The 22,885-nt window shown below is 42.4% G+C and overlaps 1 protein-coding gene across 1 annotated transcript in view; it reads left to right on the forward strand.

The window, feature by feature from the left end:
- Positions 1-973: 973 nt before the first annotated feature.
- brinp3a.1 (bone morphogenetic protein/retinoic acid inducible neural-specific 3a, tandem duplicate 1) overlaps positions 974-22,885 on the forward strand; it is a 47,580-nt gene continuing 25,668 nt past the window's right edge. The window contains exons 1-4 of the mRNA XM_077198490.1: positions 974-1,497; positions 2,241-2,515; positions 12,311-12,498; positions 21,758-21,942. Coding sequence (XP_077054605.1) covers positions 2,286-2,515; positions 12,311-12,498; positions 21,758-21,942 — 603 coding nt within the window. The 5' untranslated portion in view covers positions 974-1,497; positions 2,241-2,285. The remainder of the gene's footprint in view (positions 1,498-2,240; positions 2,516-12,310; positions 12,499-21,757; positions 21,943-22,885) is intronic.

The following is a 22,885-nucleotide window of genomic DNA, read 5'->3' on the forward strand; positions in this document are numbered from 1 at the left end:
CATCTGAAAATATCTCAGCAAAAACGGTGCTGATATTTCTCTCACTCTCTCACTGTGAGGACTTGATTTGATTTTGTCTTTGATTTCTTCCCCTTCCTTTCCTCCCAAGATTGCTAATTTCCTCACATGGTCGATCACTGTGAATCAATTGGAAGCCAATGTCAGACAGTTTCTACTCATTCTTGTGTTTAAAACAGATGTCAGCATTGTCAGTTTAGTGTACTCCTTTGATAGTCTGTTTTAATGATGAACTTGTTCTTATTACAAACATAATCATTGACACTGTTTGAGATAATATACAACATTCATCTGTCTGGATAGAGGTTTTTAATTATAATGTATCTGAATAACCAATGCTTTGTGCAACCTTATGTTTAGGTATAGTTTTGAAAAAAGTGCAATAATTTATCTTAGAAATGTTGATTTGTACATAATTGGGCATAATAGCCTAATCCAAAGAGACAAGCCACCATTGCATGATTTCTGTCATGCAATACATTTTCTTATTCCCTTTATATGTGTTATTATATTCTATAACATATTAAACCCAAAATTTGTTTTATGTAAATCATGTTGGTTAATTTTGTTGCAATATCACAATTTTATTTGTTTGTAAATTAGTTAATAAAATAAATAATGTAAATTATTTATATATATATATATATATATATAAAGTTACAGAGCATTGTAAGAGTAAGCCCAATACATCTCAATTCAAGCGACTATCAGCTAGGCTATTATGTGAGTAATGATGTGTCGAATTAATAATACAATGTAAATCTTGCAGCTCGAGTAGGCTACTATTTGTATCATAAATATCCCATTCATAAATAAGCACAATGATATTTTCATAACAAGCACATAATGTTCAAACTCACTGTCACCCTGACAAAGTAGCGACATTCCCTTAGCAGGGAAACACCGCCCTTCTTGCTCAGGAACAGCCAATGAGGAGTGGAGGAGGCTTGTCTCTGAAATAAATAGGATTTTTTTTCATGGTGTGTATGGGAACCATCGAGTTTAAGCATCCGACATACGCGCAGTTGCAGTGGACCACTGGAGTCTGCATTTATAGTGCTTATTGGGGACGGGGTTAAGTTACTATATCGAGGGGAAACAGTAGACTTTAATCGCGTCAGTCGTTAATGGTTATGGGATTGCTTCAGCGTAACTTCCAATTCATAAGAGACCTGTCTACTTGGAGAGAGAAGAGTGAAGACAGAGCGACCGCTTCTAATCACGATAGTTTTTTTTTATTCTGTTCACCCGGATTATACAGCACAAGACGTTGGAAATATACACCATAGTTGGATGCTAGGTATCCAGGGCTCTTCTCGCATCGCGATGGTATTTAAAACAAGTTGAACTGAGCCAAATCTGTAAAGGTCACCCTCAACAATTTGCCTATGCTTTGCGTTTACAATCATTTGCCTTTAATCCTGAAACTGTAGAGGTTATATTGACTTCAGTGGTTGAAACATCGGACAACTGGAAAAGGTAGGCTAAACTTACTATAACTATAGCCTAATAATTAAATTAAACAAGTTTAACTATAATTAAATATTTTAAATATTTTTTACATAGTAATTGAAAAAAAAACTCATAATTACAAGCATGATCTCTACATAATCATTGTATTTGCATTAGAGAAATGCATGCGATTTAACATTATTAATGAGAAGGATGTTTCTAAAACTGGTTGGATGGAAAATGGCAGAAAAATTACAATATAATGTATATTGTTACTTGCCTGTGTATGGAAATATATTTGAATAGCTTAATTCTATTTTTATAAGATTATGTCAAGGGTTTTCGATCTGGGACCCTCCAGCCAGATTCAGGGACCCAGGAAATCCATATTAAAGAAGCTTTAAGATTAAGATTTTTTTTAAGATTAAGATTTTTTTCAGTATAACTTTATAAAGGCTTTTAAAAAGAACAGTGACTACATTACTACATTATTTAATGCTTAAAAGGACGATAGTAAGAAACTTAAAAATGATTTAATAGTTAGAAATGTCATACGAATTTAAACTTTATATGTCTTAGGCCTTTATATTATATAAATAGATTATACATACCGGTGTGTATATATATATAGACTTATGTATAATACTTTAGGGACCCCAGACTGAAAACCATGGACTTTAACTGTCTTTACTGCTGTGTTTGGAAAAAATGAGTTATCAGGACACAGTTATAGGCTACTTGAATTCACTGTATTGTCTTTATTGTTTCAGAGGGCAAGGAAAGTTCGGAGAGAATGTCGAGTCGCAGGGTGAAGCATGAGCTGCCAGTGTACTGATTTTAGACTGGCGTATCTGATGAGTCTATGGGTGTGTGTTGTACTAAGCCTTCACTGCTGGGTTCTAGCCCCTGTGGCAGCCTCCCATGATGCCGCTGGTCCATTTGGGTGGCTCCTTTCAGATAAAGGGCCTTTTCATCACTCACAGGAATTTGCAGAATTTGTGGAGCGTTATCAACAGGGCTTCACAACCAAATACAAGATTTACAGGTGAGTTGGATAATTACTTCTGTTATTTATTGCCAGTGATGTTTAGAATGTGTTGGACCTATTAATGATATGCAAATATATGGTGCCTTTTCATTTTATTTGAACACATATTACTGTTTGATAAAAAAGTTAACAAGAAACTTTAATGGAGGCTGGCTCATTTTGCTTTCACATGGAATACAAAAGAAAAGAACCTTCCACATCCAAATTACCACATGTTTGGACTAGTGGAAAACACTAATGGAGATACAACTATGCAATATAAATGAGACTATGTTATATATATATATATGTTGGGTACACATTGCACATGAGTTATTCTAAGAGTTTTCGTTAAGCAATCTGACAGCTGTTTTCAAGTTTAAAGAGCAGTTAAAAACTTTTAATGCCAGATTATTAGTCACAACTGTTGTGAGGTGAGGTGTTGAGGGAAGTTGTGCTGAGTTAGAGCTGAGGATTAGATGAAGTGATAAACAGCCCAAAGGGGGAGGATGGAAAAGCTGGAAAAGAGTTGGCTGAACTGAACCTGACTGACACGCTCATTTGGCAGGGCCGTTGGACCACGCTGCCAGGCGCAGATGGAGATGGCAATATTGGGGTTAGTCAGACACTCTCTCCTCGACATACGTGTGCATCTGTGAATGCTCCACTGGCTTTATTTTTTGCTAGAGACAGACTAGGAGTCAACAAAAGTACAGTTGTGCTTTCTCAATGTCAGATCTCCCCCTGCTGGTGGAAACCCGCAGCTTTGACTGCGTATGTGTGTGCGAGCGCTGGGGTGCGTGTGTCTAGGCACATAGTTTTACTTTGCATGCTAGGCAGGGCTCCTATCCCAACATCCCTTGTGCCCGAATGACTTTTAAGTACCTTGCTCTCACACTGGCAGTACAGAGAGGGACAAGTTTGCATCTGCGTTGATCTGAGTTGGAAAAGAATCAAGAAAGAATCTGGCCTCTTAACACTCTTTGCCTTGTATTAGACATTTGAGAAAAGATAATGATGTGTGACACTGGAACAGTTTTATAAGCCTTAGTGCGTGTGTGCATGTGTCAGACAGTCTGTCATTTTTTCTTTGAAATCAGAAATGCAGTGTGTGAGGAAAAACAAGTTGAAAGAATTTTCATTCAAAATTGCTAGTAGATTTCACAAATAGGCTAATTACAAAGAAATGCCAAGTAACACTTTGGATTATACATGACATTTTTAAGTAAAAAGAATGAAATAGTGTTCTTGTAAAACGTACTCCAGCAAAGATTGTTTTCGAGAAATAATAGATTTTTCTTTTTCATATATTCTTATATTTGACTCAAAAGCGTGTTCATTACACAATCGTTGTAAATAAAACTGCAAAACTTGAGCTGCTGTCCCACCTGTGTGATTGTAAAATCCGTCAGAACAATAAATCCCCCCCCTAAAAATTCTCACCTCAAAATTGGACAACATCAGCATCCGCAGTTTGTTTGTGTTTGCGGAAACACACCTAGCTTTTTACAAATTCATAACTTGCTTGTGGTAACAAAGTGTGTGGTGACATAGATTAAAGGTACATTTGTGGCATATGTTATATTCTCATTCTCCCCATTTACCTTCCGCCAAAGGTCGAACAGAGCCCACGGGTACTGTAAAGACTTAGTAGTGTCTATCCTTCCTGTCAGATGCATGAAAGGGATCTCATAAAACACCAGACATATGCTGCTTGACAAGTGTATGATAGGAGGATTCTGTACGGAAGGATGGGTAGGTGAGGCGGACAAGCCGATGGCAGCGGAAAAGGTTGCCGGAGCACATACTTGCTCACTTGTTCCTCCCTAAGATGCTAATAGTGAAGCTCCCCGAGCACAAGGTGACAGCAATTGTCGGCTTAGCCAGAGCTGTGTGAGCAACAATGAGGATAAGCAGTAATTCTCCCACGCAAACACTGTCTTGCTGAAGTTCTCCTGCACTTTGGAATGGAACTTAAAGTCAGCAGAGTCTGTGATGTTTTTCATTTTAGAATTCGACAGGACATGTGTACTTTCAATCCTTTACTGGAATTAAAAGTATTAGGACTATTTAAATACGTACATTAAAAAATACAACAGAGATATTCTGCAACTTTCCAATGTATGGTTGTGTTTGAACTATTTGTTGTTTGTTTCAGATGCTAAATGAGCCCCTGATATTTAAATCAAATATTTTAATTATACACCCATAGCAGGAGAGTTTAGCTGTAAGGAAACCATGACAAACGTCTGCCTTTATGTGATTGTGTTGATGCACCACTTAATTACCTTTTACTTAATTAGTTAGTCATTACTTCAGTATACAAGTCTGTAAAGGCTATATGTGGACTGTAAACAAAAGAAGATAGTTTTTGTTCAAGATAATTAAGGGACTTAGTTAAATGGTAAAATCCATATAAGGTTAGGTCTAACCTTTTTTGTAAGATTAATGTAATTAATCTTAATTTAAAGTGAGATTTGTAAAATCTTAAAATTAAAAACCTATACAACCATAGCACATACCCAGACTGCTGCTTTTTTTCCAGCAGAGGGTAAAGATTAGAATGAGGACGATGTTGAATAAATCAAGATTTCCAATTAAGAAAGCTTCTGAAAGGGTTTAAGATGAATAAATATAATTGAATTATCATACATTCTTAAACATGTACAAGTCATAAGTGTTATTAATGCCTGAAGCATTAGAGGTCTATTAGCCTCCGGAATCTTCAGCGTTCCAAATGGCTTTAGACGGAAAATGTTTAGCCTAACGACAATAATGTCTGAACATTCTCCATAAAAGCCTCAGATCATTGATTGCTCAATTAGTGGCTCTACATTGTGCTATTTTAGAGGGATATTTAACTTAATGCAGTCGTGTGTGTGTGTGTTGTGTACAGGACATTAATGACAGCTGGGTTCTGTTGAAATACTTTGAACCACTCTTATCAAAGAATACCTCAGTGTTGTCCTGAAAATCAAACTGGGGCAAAGACTGTGATGTTCACTGGTGAGGAATTTCAAATTAAACACATGAAGGGTTTCCGGTATGGCATACTTGACAATTTGTTTATTTTATGTTTTCATTCCTGGAAAGAAATGGTTTCATTTCAGACCTCTTCTTTACTGTTGGATTTATTTTGACCTTATTATATTTTCATTCGCAGTTATATGTTATCAGGTAAACTCTTAAAAATAACAGTTCTTTATTGGCACCAATGGTTCCATGAAGAACTTTTAACATCCATGGAGACTTTCTACTTTCTTTGGATTATTCAAATGTGCTTCACTCTAAGAAAAAATGGTTCTTTAAGAACTGTTCACTGGAAGGTTATATAAGTACACAAAAACTATTTTTCCATGGCAACACTGTAAAAAACTCCTTATGCAACCTTTATTTTTAGGAGTGTAAAGGAGAATTTAATTTCAATCCAAAAGCATGATTAGTGTGATATTGCTTTTAAACTAAAGTTATTTGAACAAGAAATTAATTTCGAATGACTCACATTTCAGACATAATATGGCCAGTTATTTTGTTTATTTTTGCATCACCGAGGGAAGTAGTTCCAAAAGTAATCTATTCAGCTTGCAACCTAGATCAACATTGGGTGAATTATGGTGATCTAGAGCATTGTTTGCAGTTTTGACCTTTACAATTTACTTTCATTGTCATGCCCAAAACATTCCATCAAATAGGGCGTTATCACATGACAGCTCAGTTAGAATATGCTAAAGCTATCATAGACTTGCTTGTAATAGCGCAAGAAATGTACATAACAGAGACTGGGTTTTCCAGAATCCTAATTCACCCTATATAAGAGAAAGAGAGAAGGTGGGTGGGAGTGAGAGAGGGAGAGAGAGATCTACAGAAGGAGAGGGAGAGAGAGATATCACGCTAGTAGCGTCAGGCCCTAGCTAATCGTCTCATTATTTATGTTTCAAGACATGTATATCCCCTGAGTATGCTTGCACTTGCATTGGAAACACAATCAAGGACAAAACACCTACTGGCTGCTCGGTCATTGCTATGGTAGATTGTTTTCCTTGTTCAGTTTATCAGGGCCAGAGCTCGACTGAGAGAGATGAGCTGTAGGAGTTCCCTTATGGGAATTGAATGATGGAAGTGCACAGAGGTGCGTAGTTTAAGTCATATCTTACAACTGGCAGGAGTGATGATGACTGGGGCTTTGATGGCTTAATATTTTAGTAAGAAAACATACTCTTTGAATAAAGAGCGAATGTCCTTTGTTGACCAATTAGCTCTAATTTTAGGTCCGAAAAGTTCCTCGAAGTCCTTAATGACTCATGCTGTTGAATGAGGGAGGCCCTAATGAGTGTGTTTCCTTCAGATTAATGTTAGCATGAAGAAGTGTTTGATAAACACAACTAATGAGGTGTAGCCTCAGCTCTCAATTTGCTTCAGGTTAGTCTTGAATTAAAAATCAAGTTAAGACCACAATATAAACACAGCTGGTAGTTGGCAATAAAGGACATTTTATTGAAAAATATGTATTTAGAAAAATAAATTTATTTGGCTTGTTTTATTAGCATCTCATGCATATTTTAAAGGGTCATGAAACAAGGAGACATTTTTAGGTGAAAGCAGTTTATGATATACCGGTTTGCAGTTTGGGGTCAATATAATTTAGTTCAGTATATATATATATATATATATATATATATATATATATCAGTGGCGAGCGGTGACTTAACCGGATATGCTGGGTGGCACATTATGTCAAAAAATGTGCCCAGTGCAGATACGTTGGATGGGTTTAATAAGCAAGACGCTTGTGCTCGCTCTATACAGTGTTAGCTACTCACTTGCTTCATCTCATGACACATAGCAACACAGCTAAAAGTATTCCTAATATGTTGTACTGCACATGTGCTTTAAAGGGTTAGTTCACCCAAAAATGAAAATTCTGTCAGTAATTACTCACTCTCATGTTGTTCCAACCCCCTAAGACTTTCGTTCATCTTCAGAACACTAATTAAGATATTTTATTACGTTATTACGGACAGAATTTTCATTGTTGGGCGAACTAACCATTTAAGGCCCCAATATACTTCAAGTGAGATCAAAGAATGAACTGATGCAACATAATTTTGAACAATCAGGCCAAAATGAACTTTGTTTGGATTTCGTTTTGGGAGTTCGGAAGAGCTTGCCAAAGTGAACTTTTCAGAAAAGTTGGGGATCTGTTTACCCGAAACTCCGTAACTGACAGATTTGAAGAAAATTACCGTCGTTTGGCAAATAAATAAATGACGGACAGTTACATACATATAACCTATTGTGTAAGCTTTATGGTACATCTCAAAAAGGGAATTTATAGTCATTTATATTATTAATATTAATTAGCAAATCCATGCATGGGTTGGGTTTGCAGGCTTTGCACTATGCTGAGCATTTACAGCTTATATAAACTGCATGCCCCTGATATATGTACAGTATATTTCTTTTGTGTGTGTGTGAAATAAGTAATACTTTTATTCAGCAAGATGCATTAAAACTGCCAAAAGTTACAGAAAACACATTAATAGTGTTATAAAATATGTCTATTTCAAATAAATGCTGTTTGATGGCAGCTGTTTTCAACATTGATACTAAGAAATGTGTCTTGAGCACTCAACATTAGCATATTAGAATGATTTCTGAAGGATCATGTGACACTGAAGACTGGAGTAATGATGCTGGAAATTCAGCTTTGTGATCGCAGGAATGTTACACTTTAAAATTGATAATATTGTCAATATAATATTGAAATAGAAAACAATATTTTTTATTTTTTTTTAATAATATTTCACATTATTACTGTTTTTTTACAGTATTTTTGATCAAATAAATGCAGCCTAGGTGTCCATAAGAGACTTCTTTCAAAAGCATTAAAACAATCATATACATATGTGTCAGCATTACCACTCAATACTATTCATGAGAACACATGGGTATTACTCTTTTACAGCAGTTCATCTGCCAATACCATCCATAGTCATGTGCAGTGCTCGAGGTGGTCCGGTACGCACCAGTACACAGAACCGGCACTTCTATTTTGTAATCAGTGTGTACGTACCCTCACTTTTTTTTTTGCGTGCTGGCACTTCTCACATGGTGCCGGTACTCTGACCGCCCTGGAACATGATTTCAGCCTTCAGGAGTACTGACACTTTTTTTTTTACCCTCCATGAATGCTGACAGACCACCGAGGTTTCAATCAGAGACTGACACCATTTGACATGTTTGTGCAGCAAGCATTTATTACATGAGTTTATAGATTTATGGACTGTTTGAGTTATCAGCCTGACACTGATAGTCTTGGGCACAAATGCCATCCATCCTGACTGTGAGTGTGTTAAATGATTAAACCACTTATAGTATATTTGTGGGTCAAAATAGCGGAATAACAGCCGCAAAAGTGATTAAAAATGCAAAGAAATATGTTCAACGCAGGGCACAAATGCAAATGGCATTACTTTACAAATGATACATGGTCTTTGTAATTAATGAATTGCAAACTTACAGAATATAAGTTTGGGGTCATGATTTTGATCATGATCCTTCAGAATGAATTCTAATATGCTGATTTGCAGCTCAAGAAAAATGTTGTTAAGATAATCAATGATGAAAACAGTTGTGCTACTTAATATTTTTATGGAAACCATGATATATGATTTGATATATTTTTTGATGAAAATAAATTTATTTTTTATGAATTTAAATTTAAAATTAATTAAATTGAATGCATCATTGCTAAATAAAAGTATTCTTTAAAAAAAAAAAAATTACTGTCCCCAAACTATTGAACAGTGTATATCTGTATTTTGTTGCAGGCAGTTATGAATATAAGCAATTAAGCATGCATTTTTTTGATACTGTTAACTCCATTAAAACAAATTAATACTGACTGGATAGACACAGCTGTTGTTCCTACTCTCCATTTATTTATTTCCTTGCTTCATTTTTCAAAACTGTTGTGAGAAATGACCCGTCATGTCAAAAAATATGAAACTTTTAAAAACTGGTCTCGAGACCCCTGTATTCTGTTCCATCCCGTCGCTCTACATCCTTTTGAACGCAAGAACGTGTTATGTGTTAACAGCTTTTTACTCATTCTGTTCTACCTGTTTCTATAAGTGTGGTTTAGCAAGGCGCAATGTATTACAGAATTTACATTTTTTTCATTCATTTTGCAGCCTACTTGAAACTAAATAATAATTGCTTAATAATTGAATGTAATGTAACCTATCCATAAATCTCACCATACAATGTATTGCATAATATTTCAAAAACGTTGCATAAATCTGATTCTTTCCTATTAACGAAGACTGAATGTAACAGTCACCCGGATGTTTCAAACATAGCGCTGCTTCCGACAGCATAACAAGCTGGTCTCATTTGCTTGTACTGTGACACTCTCAGTCTCCCTTTGGCTTCAGACTGCTTCCTCTGGAGCGTGTTCTCACTGTTGACTCCATGTAGCCGTGGGTCTCTGTGGGGAAGCCTGGCAGGTAGTTCTTCAAAATGCCTTCTCCTGCTGTGAGGCTCTAGCGTGGGCCCAGTGGTGGATTAGCCTCCAGCTCCATCCATAACTGTCCATCAAAAACTTTTGTTCTGACACAGTGTCGATCATTCTTTCTCTCTCCATTTTTTTTTCTCTTTCTCTCTCTCCCCTACATTTGTCTTTCTTTGTCTCATTGTCCTTGCTGCTCTTCCTTTCTGCTGTCAATAAGTGTCATCTGTTATAATTTAGATGCATACACACTTAGCAAGCCATTTATTGCAATATCATATGTAGGGTATAATGAGGCAAGATGCCCCCTAGGGTATGCTGTCCTGAATTGTGACATTTGTGACAACATTTGTGTGATTTATTCAGTCTTTCAGTCAGTTTTAAGGTTTCTGATATGTGAATTTGTATCAAAAGCTTTCTGTTGATGGGGATTTGTGGATACAGTAATTGATTTAGATTGGAATGTTTGTTTGTTTGTGCAAGATAAATAGAACAAAAAATGACTTTTGCCTCAATAAACTCCTGATTACTGCTTATTAATAGTAAGGTTATTGTAAAAGGGATAGTTCACCCAAAAATATAAATTCTGTCGTCAAGGTGCTCCAAACCTGTTTTTTTTTCATACTATGGAAGTCAATGGGGTCCATCAACTGTTTGTTTACCGACATTCTTCAAAATAGCTTTTGTGTTCAGCAGAAAAAAATAAATCATACAGTTTGAAGCATCCTCAAGCATTGAGGATGATTAAATGATGACAGCATTTTCATTTTGGGTGAACTATCCCTTTAAGTTTAGGTATTGGGTAGGAATTGGGTTGGGAATAAGGGATGTAGAATATGGTCATGCAAAATAAGGCACTAATATCTGCTTTATAAGTACTAATAAACAGCCAATATTCTAGTAACATGAATGCTAAAAAGCAACCAGAATTGGACCCCGAACTAAAGTGTTACCTTTGAATCATTCCTTCTCAATTTATAGTCTATTATTCTATTGCGACAGTAACCACAAATGACTGTAAATTCAGACTGAACAGATTATTCCTTGTTTTAAAGTAATAGGAAGAAGAACAGAGCGCTAAAGGAATAAATGGATCTTTCAGATCTATTTCTTTGATTTTGTGATTTTCCAGTCATTGTATTTTATTCAGTTTGAGTGAACAAAGTATATCTGATTTTACATTACTGAAACTTTAATGTTTAACCATAGTAAAGTAAAAAATAGTTTAAAAAAAAATCACTATGCAAAAATCAGATAACTGCTGGAACAAGAGGTTGTTAGTTGGGCAATATTTTTTCTTTGCAGGATTTTAGGATTATTTTCTATTTTACATAGGACATGTTTCTATTAATGTCCCCTGATAATATATTGAATGATAATATTTATGAATATGAAAATGGATAAATATGCTTAAATGCCCATTGTTATTAAATGTATTTCCCCAGCGTCCGTAATTTCAGTATGGTATGTAGAGTGAAAAATATAGTGTATGAAATATAGTTTTAACGTTTTATATTAAAAGCTCTCGTTTTGGGTTTTGCGTACAGCATTTTACTTTTGGCTTAATATGGTGATGTTCGTACTCCTAAAGTCTATTCTACCTAACTCAGTACAGCCGTACAGTATTGTTGCATACTTTTTTTATTTTACTTAAGTTTAGTTATAGCACTGAACGTTATATAAGGAACATTTTATTGTATTGTGCTGACAGCTGCTGTTGTAAATGAAAGACATAGTGGCAACTGTTTTTTTCAAACGAAATTCCAACTGTTTTCCTTTGGGCTTTTATTTGTGAAAGAAAGAAGCTTGCCATTGTTGCTGATTACTCCCAGTCAGCCCTTCTTCAGTACAAAAGTCACAGGAAAAAAATAAAAATAAAAAAAGTGCACCATTATGTAGAGGACAACAGCTTTTAAAGCAGGCCAAAGCAATTCCTAAAGCTGAGGTTGGAAAAAAATAAAGAGAATGCATAATATGATTTGAATTGCTGGCACGGGGGTCATGCAGTCATCGCATTTTCTCCTCAGCAGGTCTTAACCGAATATGCGTTGTACTCAAGCTGCGTGAAGGTTTCTCAGACCTCTCTTTAAACTGCTTTTTTTTTCATTTGGGGAACATACAGAACACCAATTTCAGAGAAACTTTAACTGTAGTGGCTTACACTGAACCAGATACTAAAACAAACTCTCCCAGATGTTGAAAAAATGATTGTCAGGATTTTTCCCTCCTGTGTTCATTGTGGCTCAAATGAAGGACATTTCCAAATAGGGTGTATGTGTGTGTGTTTGCGCGTGACCTTGCAGAGAGTTTGGGCGCTGGAGGGTGAACAGCCTGGCTCTGGAGAGAGAAGACAATGGCGTGGCTCTACCCCTCGATCCAGAGTTTATGCAGACCATCAGGCAGTTGGGCCGCAGACCCACCCTCGCTGCCATTACCGAGAACATCATCAGGAAATATGGCACACACTTTCTGCTTTCAGCTACACTCGGAGGTACTTCAACAAAGATACCTGTTTAGAATGTCATAATTTCCATTGAAAAAAATATAGATTCTTTTGATGTGTCTTGGTACACAATGACATGAGATGCTAGTGTTCCAGAAAATGCTGGATCAACTTACAGTTTAAATCAATATAGTTTAATTGGGATAGAAAATGTGAAAACGTATTCTACAAGTCTACAATAGCCAATAATCTAAAACAATTATAAAAAATATAGCATTAAGATAAATTTACTAAAGGATTCAGTCAGTTTTTTTAGAGAATAATTAAAAATATATGTTAATAACTAGGGCTGACAAAATGAACGTTACTTCTTAATGCATTTATTCAATTTGACATTTTACACGCATCTACTCTTGAAAACGTCTCAGGTTACGTATGTAACCCTGGTTCCCTGAGAGGGAACGAGACGCTGCGTTTGAGACGCGGTGGGAACGCTCTGCGTGATTACGTCGTGAAGCACGTGTAAAATCAGTCCAATGGAAGCCGGCTACGACATAGGTGACGTCATAGACCAGGAAACTATAAAGCAACCCTGAAATCAGACCGCGATAGCTTCTGAAAAACCTGAAGCAAGTCGATCAGGGCATGCAGGAAGCATGACAGGCAAACGCAGCGTCTCGTTCCCTCTCAGGGACCAAGGTTACATACGTAACCTGAGACGTTCCCTTTCAAGGGAACTCGAGCTGCGTTTGAGACGCGGTGGGAACCCCATACCCACTACGCGATGGTGACAAATGACAGTTCTGTGTGACAGTCCTGCGCACACTAAGAAGCAAGCAACCTCGCCCCAGGAGTGGAGAGGTCAAGGTCATAAAACCTGACAAATGTATGCGGAGAGGACCATCCTGCCACATTACACACGTCAAGAAGGGAAACTCCCGAAATTAAGGTCATAGAGGCTGCCATACTCCGAGTAGAATGGGCCCGCACAGCCATGGGTGAGGGCTGTCCGGCCGCTTCATAAGCCAATGAAATAGCCTTGACTATCCATTTACTCATAACCTGTTTAGATGCAGGGCATCCTCTCTTGAGTGATCCAAAACAAACAAATAGTTGCTCAGATTTATGCCTGAGGGCAGCTCTGTGAACGTAGGCATCTAAAGCCCGGACTGGACATAACAGGTTAAGCTGTTCCTGGTCTGGGGTATTAAAGGGTGGAGGATAAAAGGCCTGCAGCACTACTGGGCCCCCTACATTCAGTGGGACCTTAGGAATATAACCCGACCTGGGGTAGAGAAATGCCTTCACCATACCAGGTGCAAATTCCAGACATGAAGGAGCAACCAACAGAGAATGTAAATCACCAATTCTCTTGATAGATGAAATAGCAAGGAGAAATAAAAAAAATTTTAGGGTGAGGAATTTTTCTGAAACCTCCTCGATGGCCTGAAGGGAGCTAAAGCCAGACCCTCAAGTACAATGGCCAAGTCCCACGCCGGTGATCTAGAATGCAGTGCAGGTCTCAACCTCAATGTACCACGGAGAAAGCGAGTAATTAAAGGGTTTCTCCCGCTTGAAGTACCCCCCAGACATCGGTCGAGAGACCGGTTTCCCTGAGCCGGGCCCCCTCAGAGGCCAGGCCCACAGTTTCCACAACTCCGGCCAAGGGTGAAATATCGTGCCCCTGGCCTGGGACAGGAGGTCCACCCTGAGTGGGATCTCCAAGGGAGAGCCGTCCAGCAGAGACACCAAGTCCGAGAACCATACTCGGGTCGGCAAATAAGGGGCTACTAGTAGCAGACGAGCCCCTTCTCGGCGAACCCTCTCCAGAACCCCCGGAAGCATAGATATCGGGGGAAAGGCGTACAGGTGCAACCTCGGCAAAGAGAACCAAGGTTTCTTCCATATGACCAAGGCACGAAGGCATAACCACGTGATCTTGATCTTGCGGAACGGATTTCCCCTCGGAGAAACCCCTTGGTCCTGAGCCACCACTGCAGGGGTCTCATGTACAGAAGGCCAAAAGTAATAACGTTGGACGCAGCTGCCATGAGACCCAACAGTCCTCAGATCTTGTCTACCTCTAACAAGCTTGGACTGCGACCGCCACTCAGGAACCTCAGATTGAGGAGGTGCCCGAGCGGCGACGCTATGTTTTTGCTGGACTCTGTGAGCGGAGCTCGTAGACGGACGAGGCTGCTCAGACTTTATGCCACGAGCAGGCTCGGGGACACTAGACCGGTGAGGAAGAAACCTCTGAAACGCAGCCGCTTGTTTCTTATTTTCTTGATACCTATCGACAACACAACATAGGGTCGCCGAACAGACTTGTAGGTGACGGCGGTGTGTCCAGAAGAACAGATCTATCTTTATCCTTTATTTCTGATAAATTCAACCACAAATGACGTTCCGTGGCCACCAAGGCTGCCATAGAGCGGCCCACAGACTTGGCCGTCTCCTTGGTGGCCCGGAGAGATAGATCTGTCGTGCGACGCAGTTCTCGAATTGCGTCAGCACTAACTTCCTCTCAATCGTCTATGTCCCTCAGCAGGTCAGCCTGGTATGCTTGGAGAATTGACATAGTGTGCAAGCATGTCGCGGCCTGACCTGCTGCCGAATACGCTTTACCCACCAATAAAGATGCATTTTTTAAAGGTTTGGTGGGTAACGTCGGGGCTTTCAGAGAACTAGATGACTCGGGGGGAAAGATAACTCGCTAGTGTGTCCTCCGCACGAGGCATAGATAAAAACCATAGTGCTCCTTGAATTTGAATTGAATTTTGAATATAACTTGAATTTTACTATAATTACTGGTCTGAGGGTTATGTACTCTGAAAGATGCCGGTTTGATCCACGATCACGACACCTCAGTGTGGAGATCGGGAAAGAACGGGAGTTCCCTTTCAGTCGATAACGTCAGACGTAGTCGACGGTCGACTGAATGGGGATCTCGCTAGAGAGCCTATCCTCTTCGAGTACTATTGAACGAGCCAATATAATTGGCGTGCGTGATTCGCATCACACACTCCGCCCCAGCGGCGCGGGTATAAATACGGAAGTGGATGCACGCACTAGTTGCCTTTCGCTTCGGAACAGATCGTTTTATGTCTCTGAGAGTGCTGTTGTCTACAACGAGCGAGTGCGTCGGTGTTCTTCAGGAAGACTCTCCCAGTGCTGGTTTTCTACAGCGCGAGTGCAGCGGTGATCGCAAGCTCTGAACTCTCAAATGCTGTTTTAACAGCAACAAATTTCTAAATGTTTGTGTGTGTTGATGGCTGGTTAGAGGGCGGAAAAGTGAGTGCTTCACTGTTTTAGTTCTCTGTTCAGTGTTGCCGCGGTCATTCCCCTGTGTGCTCCGGCACTGGTGACGGTCCTATTTTCTGAAAGAGCAACACGTGTGCGTTTGCGTCTTTTTCAAGATGTCATTCCGCCCGTGCGTTTCTGGGTGCGGTCGTTCCCTGTCTCTCTCTGATGGTCACAACTGTTGTGTCACGTGTTTGGGCTTACAGCACGCTGAGGCAGCTTTTGTGTACAGCTCATGTTTTCACTGTGGGAACATGACTGTCGCAGTGTTGAGGGCGAGACTCGCCTTCGTTAAACGCGGAGAGCGAGTCCCCATTACCATGCCCCACCCTGCACGGGTGCTGTGTGGGATGGGTGACCGGAGGATAGTGTTGGATGTCCCGCCCGGTAACCATTCCCTGTGGGCTCCTCACTCCTCCCTTCCACTGCAACCACTGGAGCCTGCTGTGTTGTCTGCTGTTCCATCTGTAATGGGTGGGCCAGCGGTTTCACTCGGGGCTCCCCTGGAGGACAGGTCGTCGATTGTAGCATCAGAGGGTGAGCTGACTTCTAGAGATGATGACTCGGCTGCATTGTCTCCCTCCGGGAGTTCAATGTTGCCCGAGCCGGATCCAGAATTATCAGCTATGCTGAAACGGGCCGCCGAGGCTGCCGGGCTCGAGTGGAACCTCCACCGTGTCCCGTTCAGTCTCGGTTGGAATCTAGAGTTTGGTGTTTTGGGGCGGGCCGCGCTGGTTCTCAGCTCGCCGCCCCAGTGCCTTTCTTTCCCGAAATGCATGGAGAGCTTATCAGGTGGTGAACAGCATCTTTCTCTGCCAGAAACTGCCTGAATAGCTTTTCCACCTCATTACCCTTGATGGAAGAACGGTGAAGGGTTGCGAAGGGTCCCTCCATTGGAGCGGTCTGTCGACACAGGTGCACCTGTGTCCGGCGGCTGCTGCCTTTTGGGGGGATCCTCGTCTCCCACCTAAGGCCTGTGAGTTTCGTACGTTCCAACGGGCAGAGCTTACAAAGCCTGTGGGCAAGCCGCTTCCTCTGGCATGCCATGGCGTTGCTGCAGGCTAGGGCACCCATGGCATGCACGAGGGTAATCCAGACCGTGCGCTCATAGGTGAGCACCGCACTGCATCCGACCTCACCCTCTGGGGCACGAGTGTCGTAGCGTGCGTGATGGGTCTGGCGATGTCCAACGTGGTGGTCCAGTAGCGCCTTCGTTGTCTCAGCCTGGTTGGTATGGCGGATGCGGACAAGGTTCGGTTCCTGGTCTCCCCAATTTCCCAGGTTGGGCTGGTCGGCGACGCAGTGGAGAACTGCATCCAACAGTTCTCTGCCGCTCAAGCGCAGACGGAGGTCATCCGGCACTTCCTGCCCTGGTGGCCAGCTGCTGCCTCCACCCGCCGCCGGTTGCAGCTCCTCCGCCTGCTCCTCGCCGTGGGCGTTCCCCGGCCGCCGCTCCTGCTGGGCCTCCGCAGCAGCTTCCACCCAGGCCTCAGCATGGAGCCGGCCGCAGTAGAGACGCCCAGCCCAGCGGAGCGGGCCGCCCAGGAATAGATGAGATGCTCTTGGAGTGGCACGATCACTCCCTCCCCCCGGGTGAGGGCCGGGTGGAGCCTTTTGTTTGTGTGTGTGTCTGTTCCGCCGCTGGCTCCCAAAAAAAAAAAGAAAAGCGGAGCAAGTGTTCAAAAGAGACTTTGAAAAGTCTCACACTTCAAAGAGAGAGCAATTTCATCTGTTCCTGGGTCCCAAGAGGGCCAGTCTGGCGGGTGTGACCCTGTATAGCCTTACACTCCTCAGCTCCCCCTTGGTCGCCAGCAGGCAGCTTGGTGCGTTCGAGGACCCGGTCATCTGCCTTCTCACGCGCCCCCTGCCGCTAGTGGAGACAGGTATGTGTTGCACAGCACACCAACACCACTCTCTCTACTTTGCTACCCCACCTCAGGCTCGGCTACCCCGCTCAAGTCAGTGATAATCATCACATTAGGTGTTGAGCATACGTGCTCCTGAAAATTCAGTGATATTCATCACACCGAGTCTTGAGCAGTGCTCCTGACTTGTGCTTGCTTATCTTATCCTGCTGGCGAAGGATTTGATATAGCCGCTCCTCCAGCCGGTACGAGGGCCAGTTGTAAACTCGTTCTTCGTGCTACTAGGTGGTGGGTCGTGACCATCTTGGCCCAAGATCGGTCTGCAGCTCCGACCTGAAAGACATGTGCTTCAGATCTCTACCTTCCGCACCGCAGGCCATCCTGTGTGTTGCGTGTAAGGGTAGAGTATCAGTACAGTGTCCTTCCCCTCGAGTGCTCCAGAGCCCGTTGGGTCTTCAAGTCAACTGGAAGAGAGTAATCTCGCCCACTGGCTGAGTATCTCTTTTTCAGTTTTGGAGATGGACTCGGTCTAACACGTCTCTCCAATGAGAATGTGTTCAGCTGGTGTTTGAAGTGAGAAAGGGTCCCACTGAAAGAACTTTCAGAGGCTCCTGGGGTACATGGTAGTTGCAGCCTTTGGCTTCCTCCATATGTGACTGCTTCAGCGCTAGCTTCATGATCGAGTCCCGAGGTGATCGTGGCAGAGCAGCTCACCCTGTGTGACTATAGTTCATCCCGGTCTGCTGCCAAACCCTCTTCAACAGAGGGGCCATGTACAAAGGGCGTGTTTTAACGGGGGCCGGGGCGACCCTCGACTACACGGGCATTCGTGCCTCCAGTTGTTAGACATTGCGACCGTTGCGCAAGCTTCCCTTGCATGTCACAACTCACCCGTCACCTCCTCCTTGGAGTCAGAAGCTTCTAAGGACGCTTTGTTCATCTCTTCCCGCTCTACTCAATCGTGCCGCCATCGAGCCTCACGACAAGTGGAGACTCCATCCCCTGGGTCCAGCTGGGTCATGACCATTCCGGGGCCGCTCAGTTGCCCCTCCGGTTTCGTCTTCCTGCCAGTGTTTGTATAAACCGAGCGGACTACCCTTGGACAAACACTGGCTCTCAGCTCCCCCAGGGGCCTGCAGAAATGCGTTTAACCCCAGTGAGCCTTCTAAAAGCGACTGCGACTCATGGTCGCCTTGCGCCTGCTCAAGTCAGTGAATTCATCACACTTCATGTTGAGCAGAAATGCTCCTGAAACTCAGTGAAGTTCTTCGCACTCAGGTGTTGAGCAGCAATGCTCCTGTAGCTCAGTGAGTTCATCACACTCAGGTGTTGAGCAGAAATGCTCCTGTAGCTCAGTGAATTCATCACACGCAGTGCTGAGCAGAAATGCTCCTGTTGCTCAGTGAAGTTCTTCGCACTCAGTTGTTGAGCAGAAATGCTCCTGAAGCTCAGTGAGTTTATCACACTCAGGTGTTGAGCTGGAATGCTCCTGAAGCTCAGTGAACTTATCACACTCAAGTGCTGAGCAGAAAATGCTCCTGAAGCCCAGTGATCTTTACATGTTGTGTTGAGCATTGCTCCTGTCTTTTTGCGCCCGTCGCTTGCACCTACGTGCCAAGTCAGGAGAGGAACAGGTCTTCATAGTTGCCCCTTATTGGCCCAACTAGACCTGGTTCCCATCGACAGCCTTCCTGACTTCCCCTGAAAACTCTTTCAGGGACGGGGCACAATGGCACACGCGTTCTTCCCCCGGAGATTCCCGGCGGTCTTACATCTGAACGCGGAGGTTCAGGTGGCTATCACAGGCATGTGATAGTTACCATCACTTCTGCGAGCACCCCCTAGAAATGGGTAGCGTGCTTACGCCTTTAGAAGTGGAACCTAGGCGTTGAGTGCGTCTTCTCTCCAGAAGAGATCCTGAAAGCTTTTCAATCACTTCAGTGCTCTCTTTCCTGCAAAATGGGTTGGAGTAGGCTGTTTTCCTTCACCCTCAAAATGATGTTGCCTCGGTGTTTAAACGACGCTCATCGTGTTGCAGAAGTGTGCAGAAGCACGTTCTGATCGTCAGGTTCCTGAGGAGCAAGGTCTTGTAAATCCTTGCGTCCCTAATTATCCTCTTGGGCCTTGTCCCTGGTGCGATGCACTGCAGAGACCGCCCCTGAGCCACTGCAGGCAGTGAATTAAAAATTCTGTTATATCAGTTCTCCTGCTCGCGTGGTCTCTACTAGAGGTTAGGGACTTGCTCCCTTTCGGTCAACGTATTGTGCCTGGAGTCTGGGCCGGCTGACTCTTACAAGCTGAGAACCCGGCTCGGATTGTGCCCAAGGTTCCTACCTCTCCCGTAATAGGAGCAGGTGGTGAGCCTGCAAGCGCTGCCCTGGAGGAGGCAGATCCAGCCCTGACTTCTCTGTCCGTTCGCTTGGACATGTACAGAACGCAAGCCATAGATCTCAGACCAGCTCTACAAATATCTGTTGGAATTCAGCAGAGAGGGAAGGCTGTTTCCATGCAAACTCGCACTAGTGCTTGCCTTCATTTCGGTAAAAATCCGAGATGCAACATGTCCACTTAGGTGTTGAGCTCCTCTATGATGAGTGTAAAGTGCTCCGCCTGGGCGTTGACGATATGCTTTGCTAAAACAGAATATAGAGTTGGGGGCTGGACGACACCTAGTTGAACCGCTGCTTTCCTTGGGCTCCCTTCTCATGAAGCCAGTTTCAACGTGAGCCCGGTTCAAGCACGGCTTGCTGCGCCATTCCCCTCCTATGGACTGCATACGTGCGCCTTTCTACTCCAGTTGAGTTCCCTTAAAATTGAACCCTGTTGAGTTCCTCCACAACCCCTCCGACGTCGGACGTGCGGAACGTCTGGTGTTAGGCCTACCACTCGTAAGCAGTGTGGAACCTGTGTTAGGCTGGGTCCATATGTTGCGGTCCCTACGGCGACCCCATATGTGTATTCTTCCACGATACGGCTCCCTGCGGTGAGCCCGTGTCTTCCCTCGGCAGAGTCTCTCTGCCGTCACTGTCCGGTGTGTCTCCCCCCGTCTAGGCTGGAGCCAACCCAGTGACATTCCATATGTTAGACTGCCCGGTTTCCGCCCAGTTCATATGTGTATTTTCCACGTTACCTCCCTCTGGGTTGGATATGGCTTCCGCAGCGTCCCTTCCTTCCAATGTACAGGGAACGCTTTCCCAGTGGTCCTGTAGGAACAGCAGTGACTTCCCTGGCCTAAGCCCTGTCCTTCCCCGCCTTAAATTTAAGGGGGGCATCAGGACTACGTCTGACGTTATCGACTGAAAGGGAACGTCCTGGTTGCGTATGCAACCCACCGTTCCCTGAAGGAGGGAACGGAGGACGTAGTCCCCTTGCCACTACCGCTGGACCACCGCTGACCCCGGGTTACTCTCGGCTCCTCAGCGAAAAGCAACTAGTGTGTGCATCCACTTCCGTATTTATAACCGCGCCGCGGGGGCGGAGTGTGTGATGCGAATCACGCACGCCAATTATATTGGCTCGTTCAATAGTACTCGAAGAGGATAGGCTCTCTAGCGAGATCCCCATTCAGTCGACTGTCAACTACGTCCTCCGTTCCCTCCTTCAGGGAACGGTGGGTTGCATACGCAACCAGGACGTTCCCAACGAGGAGGTCGTGATCTAGATGGTAGATAACGTACATCTAACAGACTCTCTCTAGATACCACATCGACATCATCGGCTGGCCACTCAATATTTAATTTAGCTACAGCACGAGATAAAACCTCCGTAAGCTCCTCATCAGCAGGGGTATGAGCAGGGGTAAAAAACTTTAACTTTATGAACTTTAACTGAATGTTATCTTTAATTGATATACTTTCATATAAACCCATCTCATCACAAATAAGATCTGTTGAGCATTATGTAAAGTGTTAATGTTTTTTTGTTTTTTTTGCCAGAATAATTAATTTATAAAATGTATAAAAAAACAATCTTTGATAAATTTTCCATCTTCTATTCCCTTCTTGTAGTCTGTGTTCCAGAGTTTCGCTGAATAGATAATTCCCTTACTACACTCTTCCTTAGCACACAAAGAACATTCTTTATGAAGCCATTTTCCCCAGCGTTCCTCACTCTTTTATGTTGCTTTGCCCTCGTTGCAGGTGAGGAGGCGTTGACTATATTTGTGGACAAGAGGAGGCTAAGCCGGACGGCTGACCTGACTGACTCAAATGGCACGGCTGTGACTCTGGAGGCTCTGCACCAGCTGGCTGCCTCCTACTTCATAGACAGAGAAAGTACTCTGCGAAAACTGCACCACCTCCAGATTGCCTCCACTGCCATCAAGGTAACCCTGTGGCCTAGATGCGCACAGACCTGGGGACCTGACCCCACGTTTGAGTGCTTATTTTTGGAAAGGAGTTTGACTTGAGCTCGGCTGTTTCTATTGTTTTGCAGCTGCATCATTTGGAGCTCAAAAGAAATGGGTTAAATGTTAGAAAAGCACAGTAGTTTTCCTTCACTTTTGTTCTTATGTTTTTGGTTGTGTAGATATAAAGTATTAATGACTCAGGTGGGAACAAAATGATGTGTATACGCACAGAGAAGCATTTGATTGAGTTAAATTTAGTTTGAAAGCCATTGTTTTTACACACATTCAGCTTTAAGCTCTTTGAGACATACATGATTTAATACATAGCAAGTTATTTGTTGCAAGCAATATATGTCAGGTCAGTGATTGTGCTTGAAACGGTAACCCACATACTCTCTTAAATGCCGTCTTCAAGATGCACCGTATCTACACACTACTACTGTTAATGCATGTTACTGAAGTTAGAGTTGAAATGGTTATCTGGAAAACAGGGGATGGTTCAAGTAGGTATACAGTATCTGTCATACATATTAATCTGTGTGGACTTGGGAGGATAGAAATTGTAAATAATTATACGATTTCTGCTTTAATGCCTCTTAATGATTCCAGTTTGTTAATGGTTCGATTTAAGATGCATTTTTATACTTATACTAAAGAAAAGAAATGTACACTACCATTCAGAAGTCAGTACAAATTTTTTTTTTTTGAAAGAAGTCTCTTATGCTCACCGAAGCTACATTTATTTGATCAAACATACAGTAAAAGCAGCAATGCTGTGAAATATTATGATAAGTAAATGACATTTCATTCCTTATTATTATCAATTTAGAAAACAGTTGTGCTGCTTAATATTTTTGTTGAGACTTTGATATATTTTTTAGGATTTTTTGATGAATAGAATGCAATTATTTGAAGTGGG

The sequence above is a fragment of the Siphateles boraxobius genome, unplaced genomic scaffold, assembly GCF_051911475.1.
Source record: "Siphateles boraxobius isolate OS27281-9 unplaced genomic scaffold, OSU_SipBor_1 41, whole genome shotgun sequence".
Classification (NCBI taxonomy): Eukaryota; Metazoa; Chordata; class Actinopteri; order Cypriniformes; family Leuciscidae; genus Siphateles; species Siphateles boraxobius.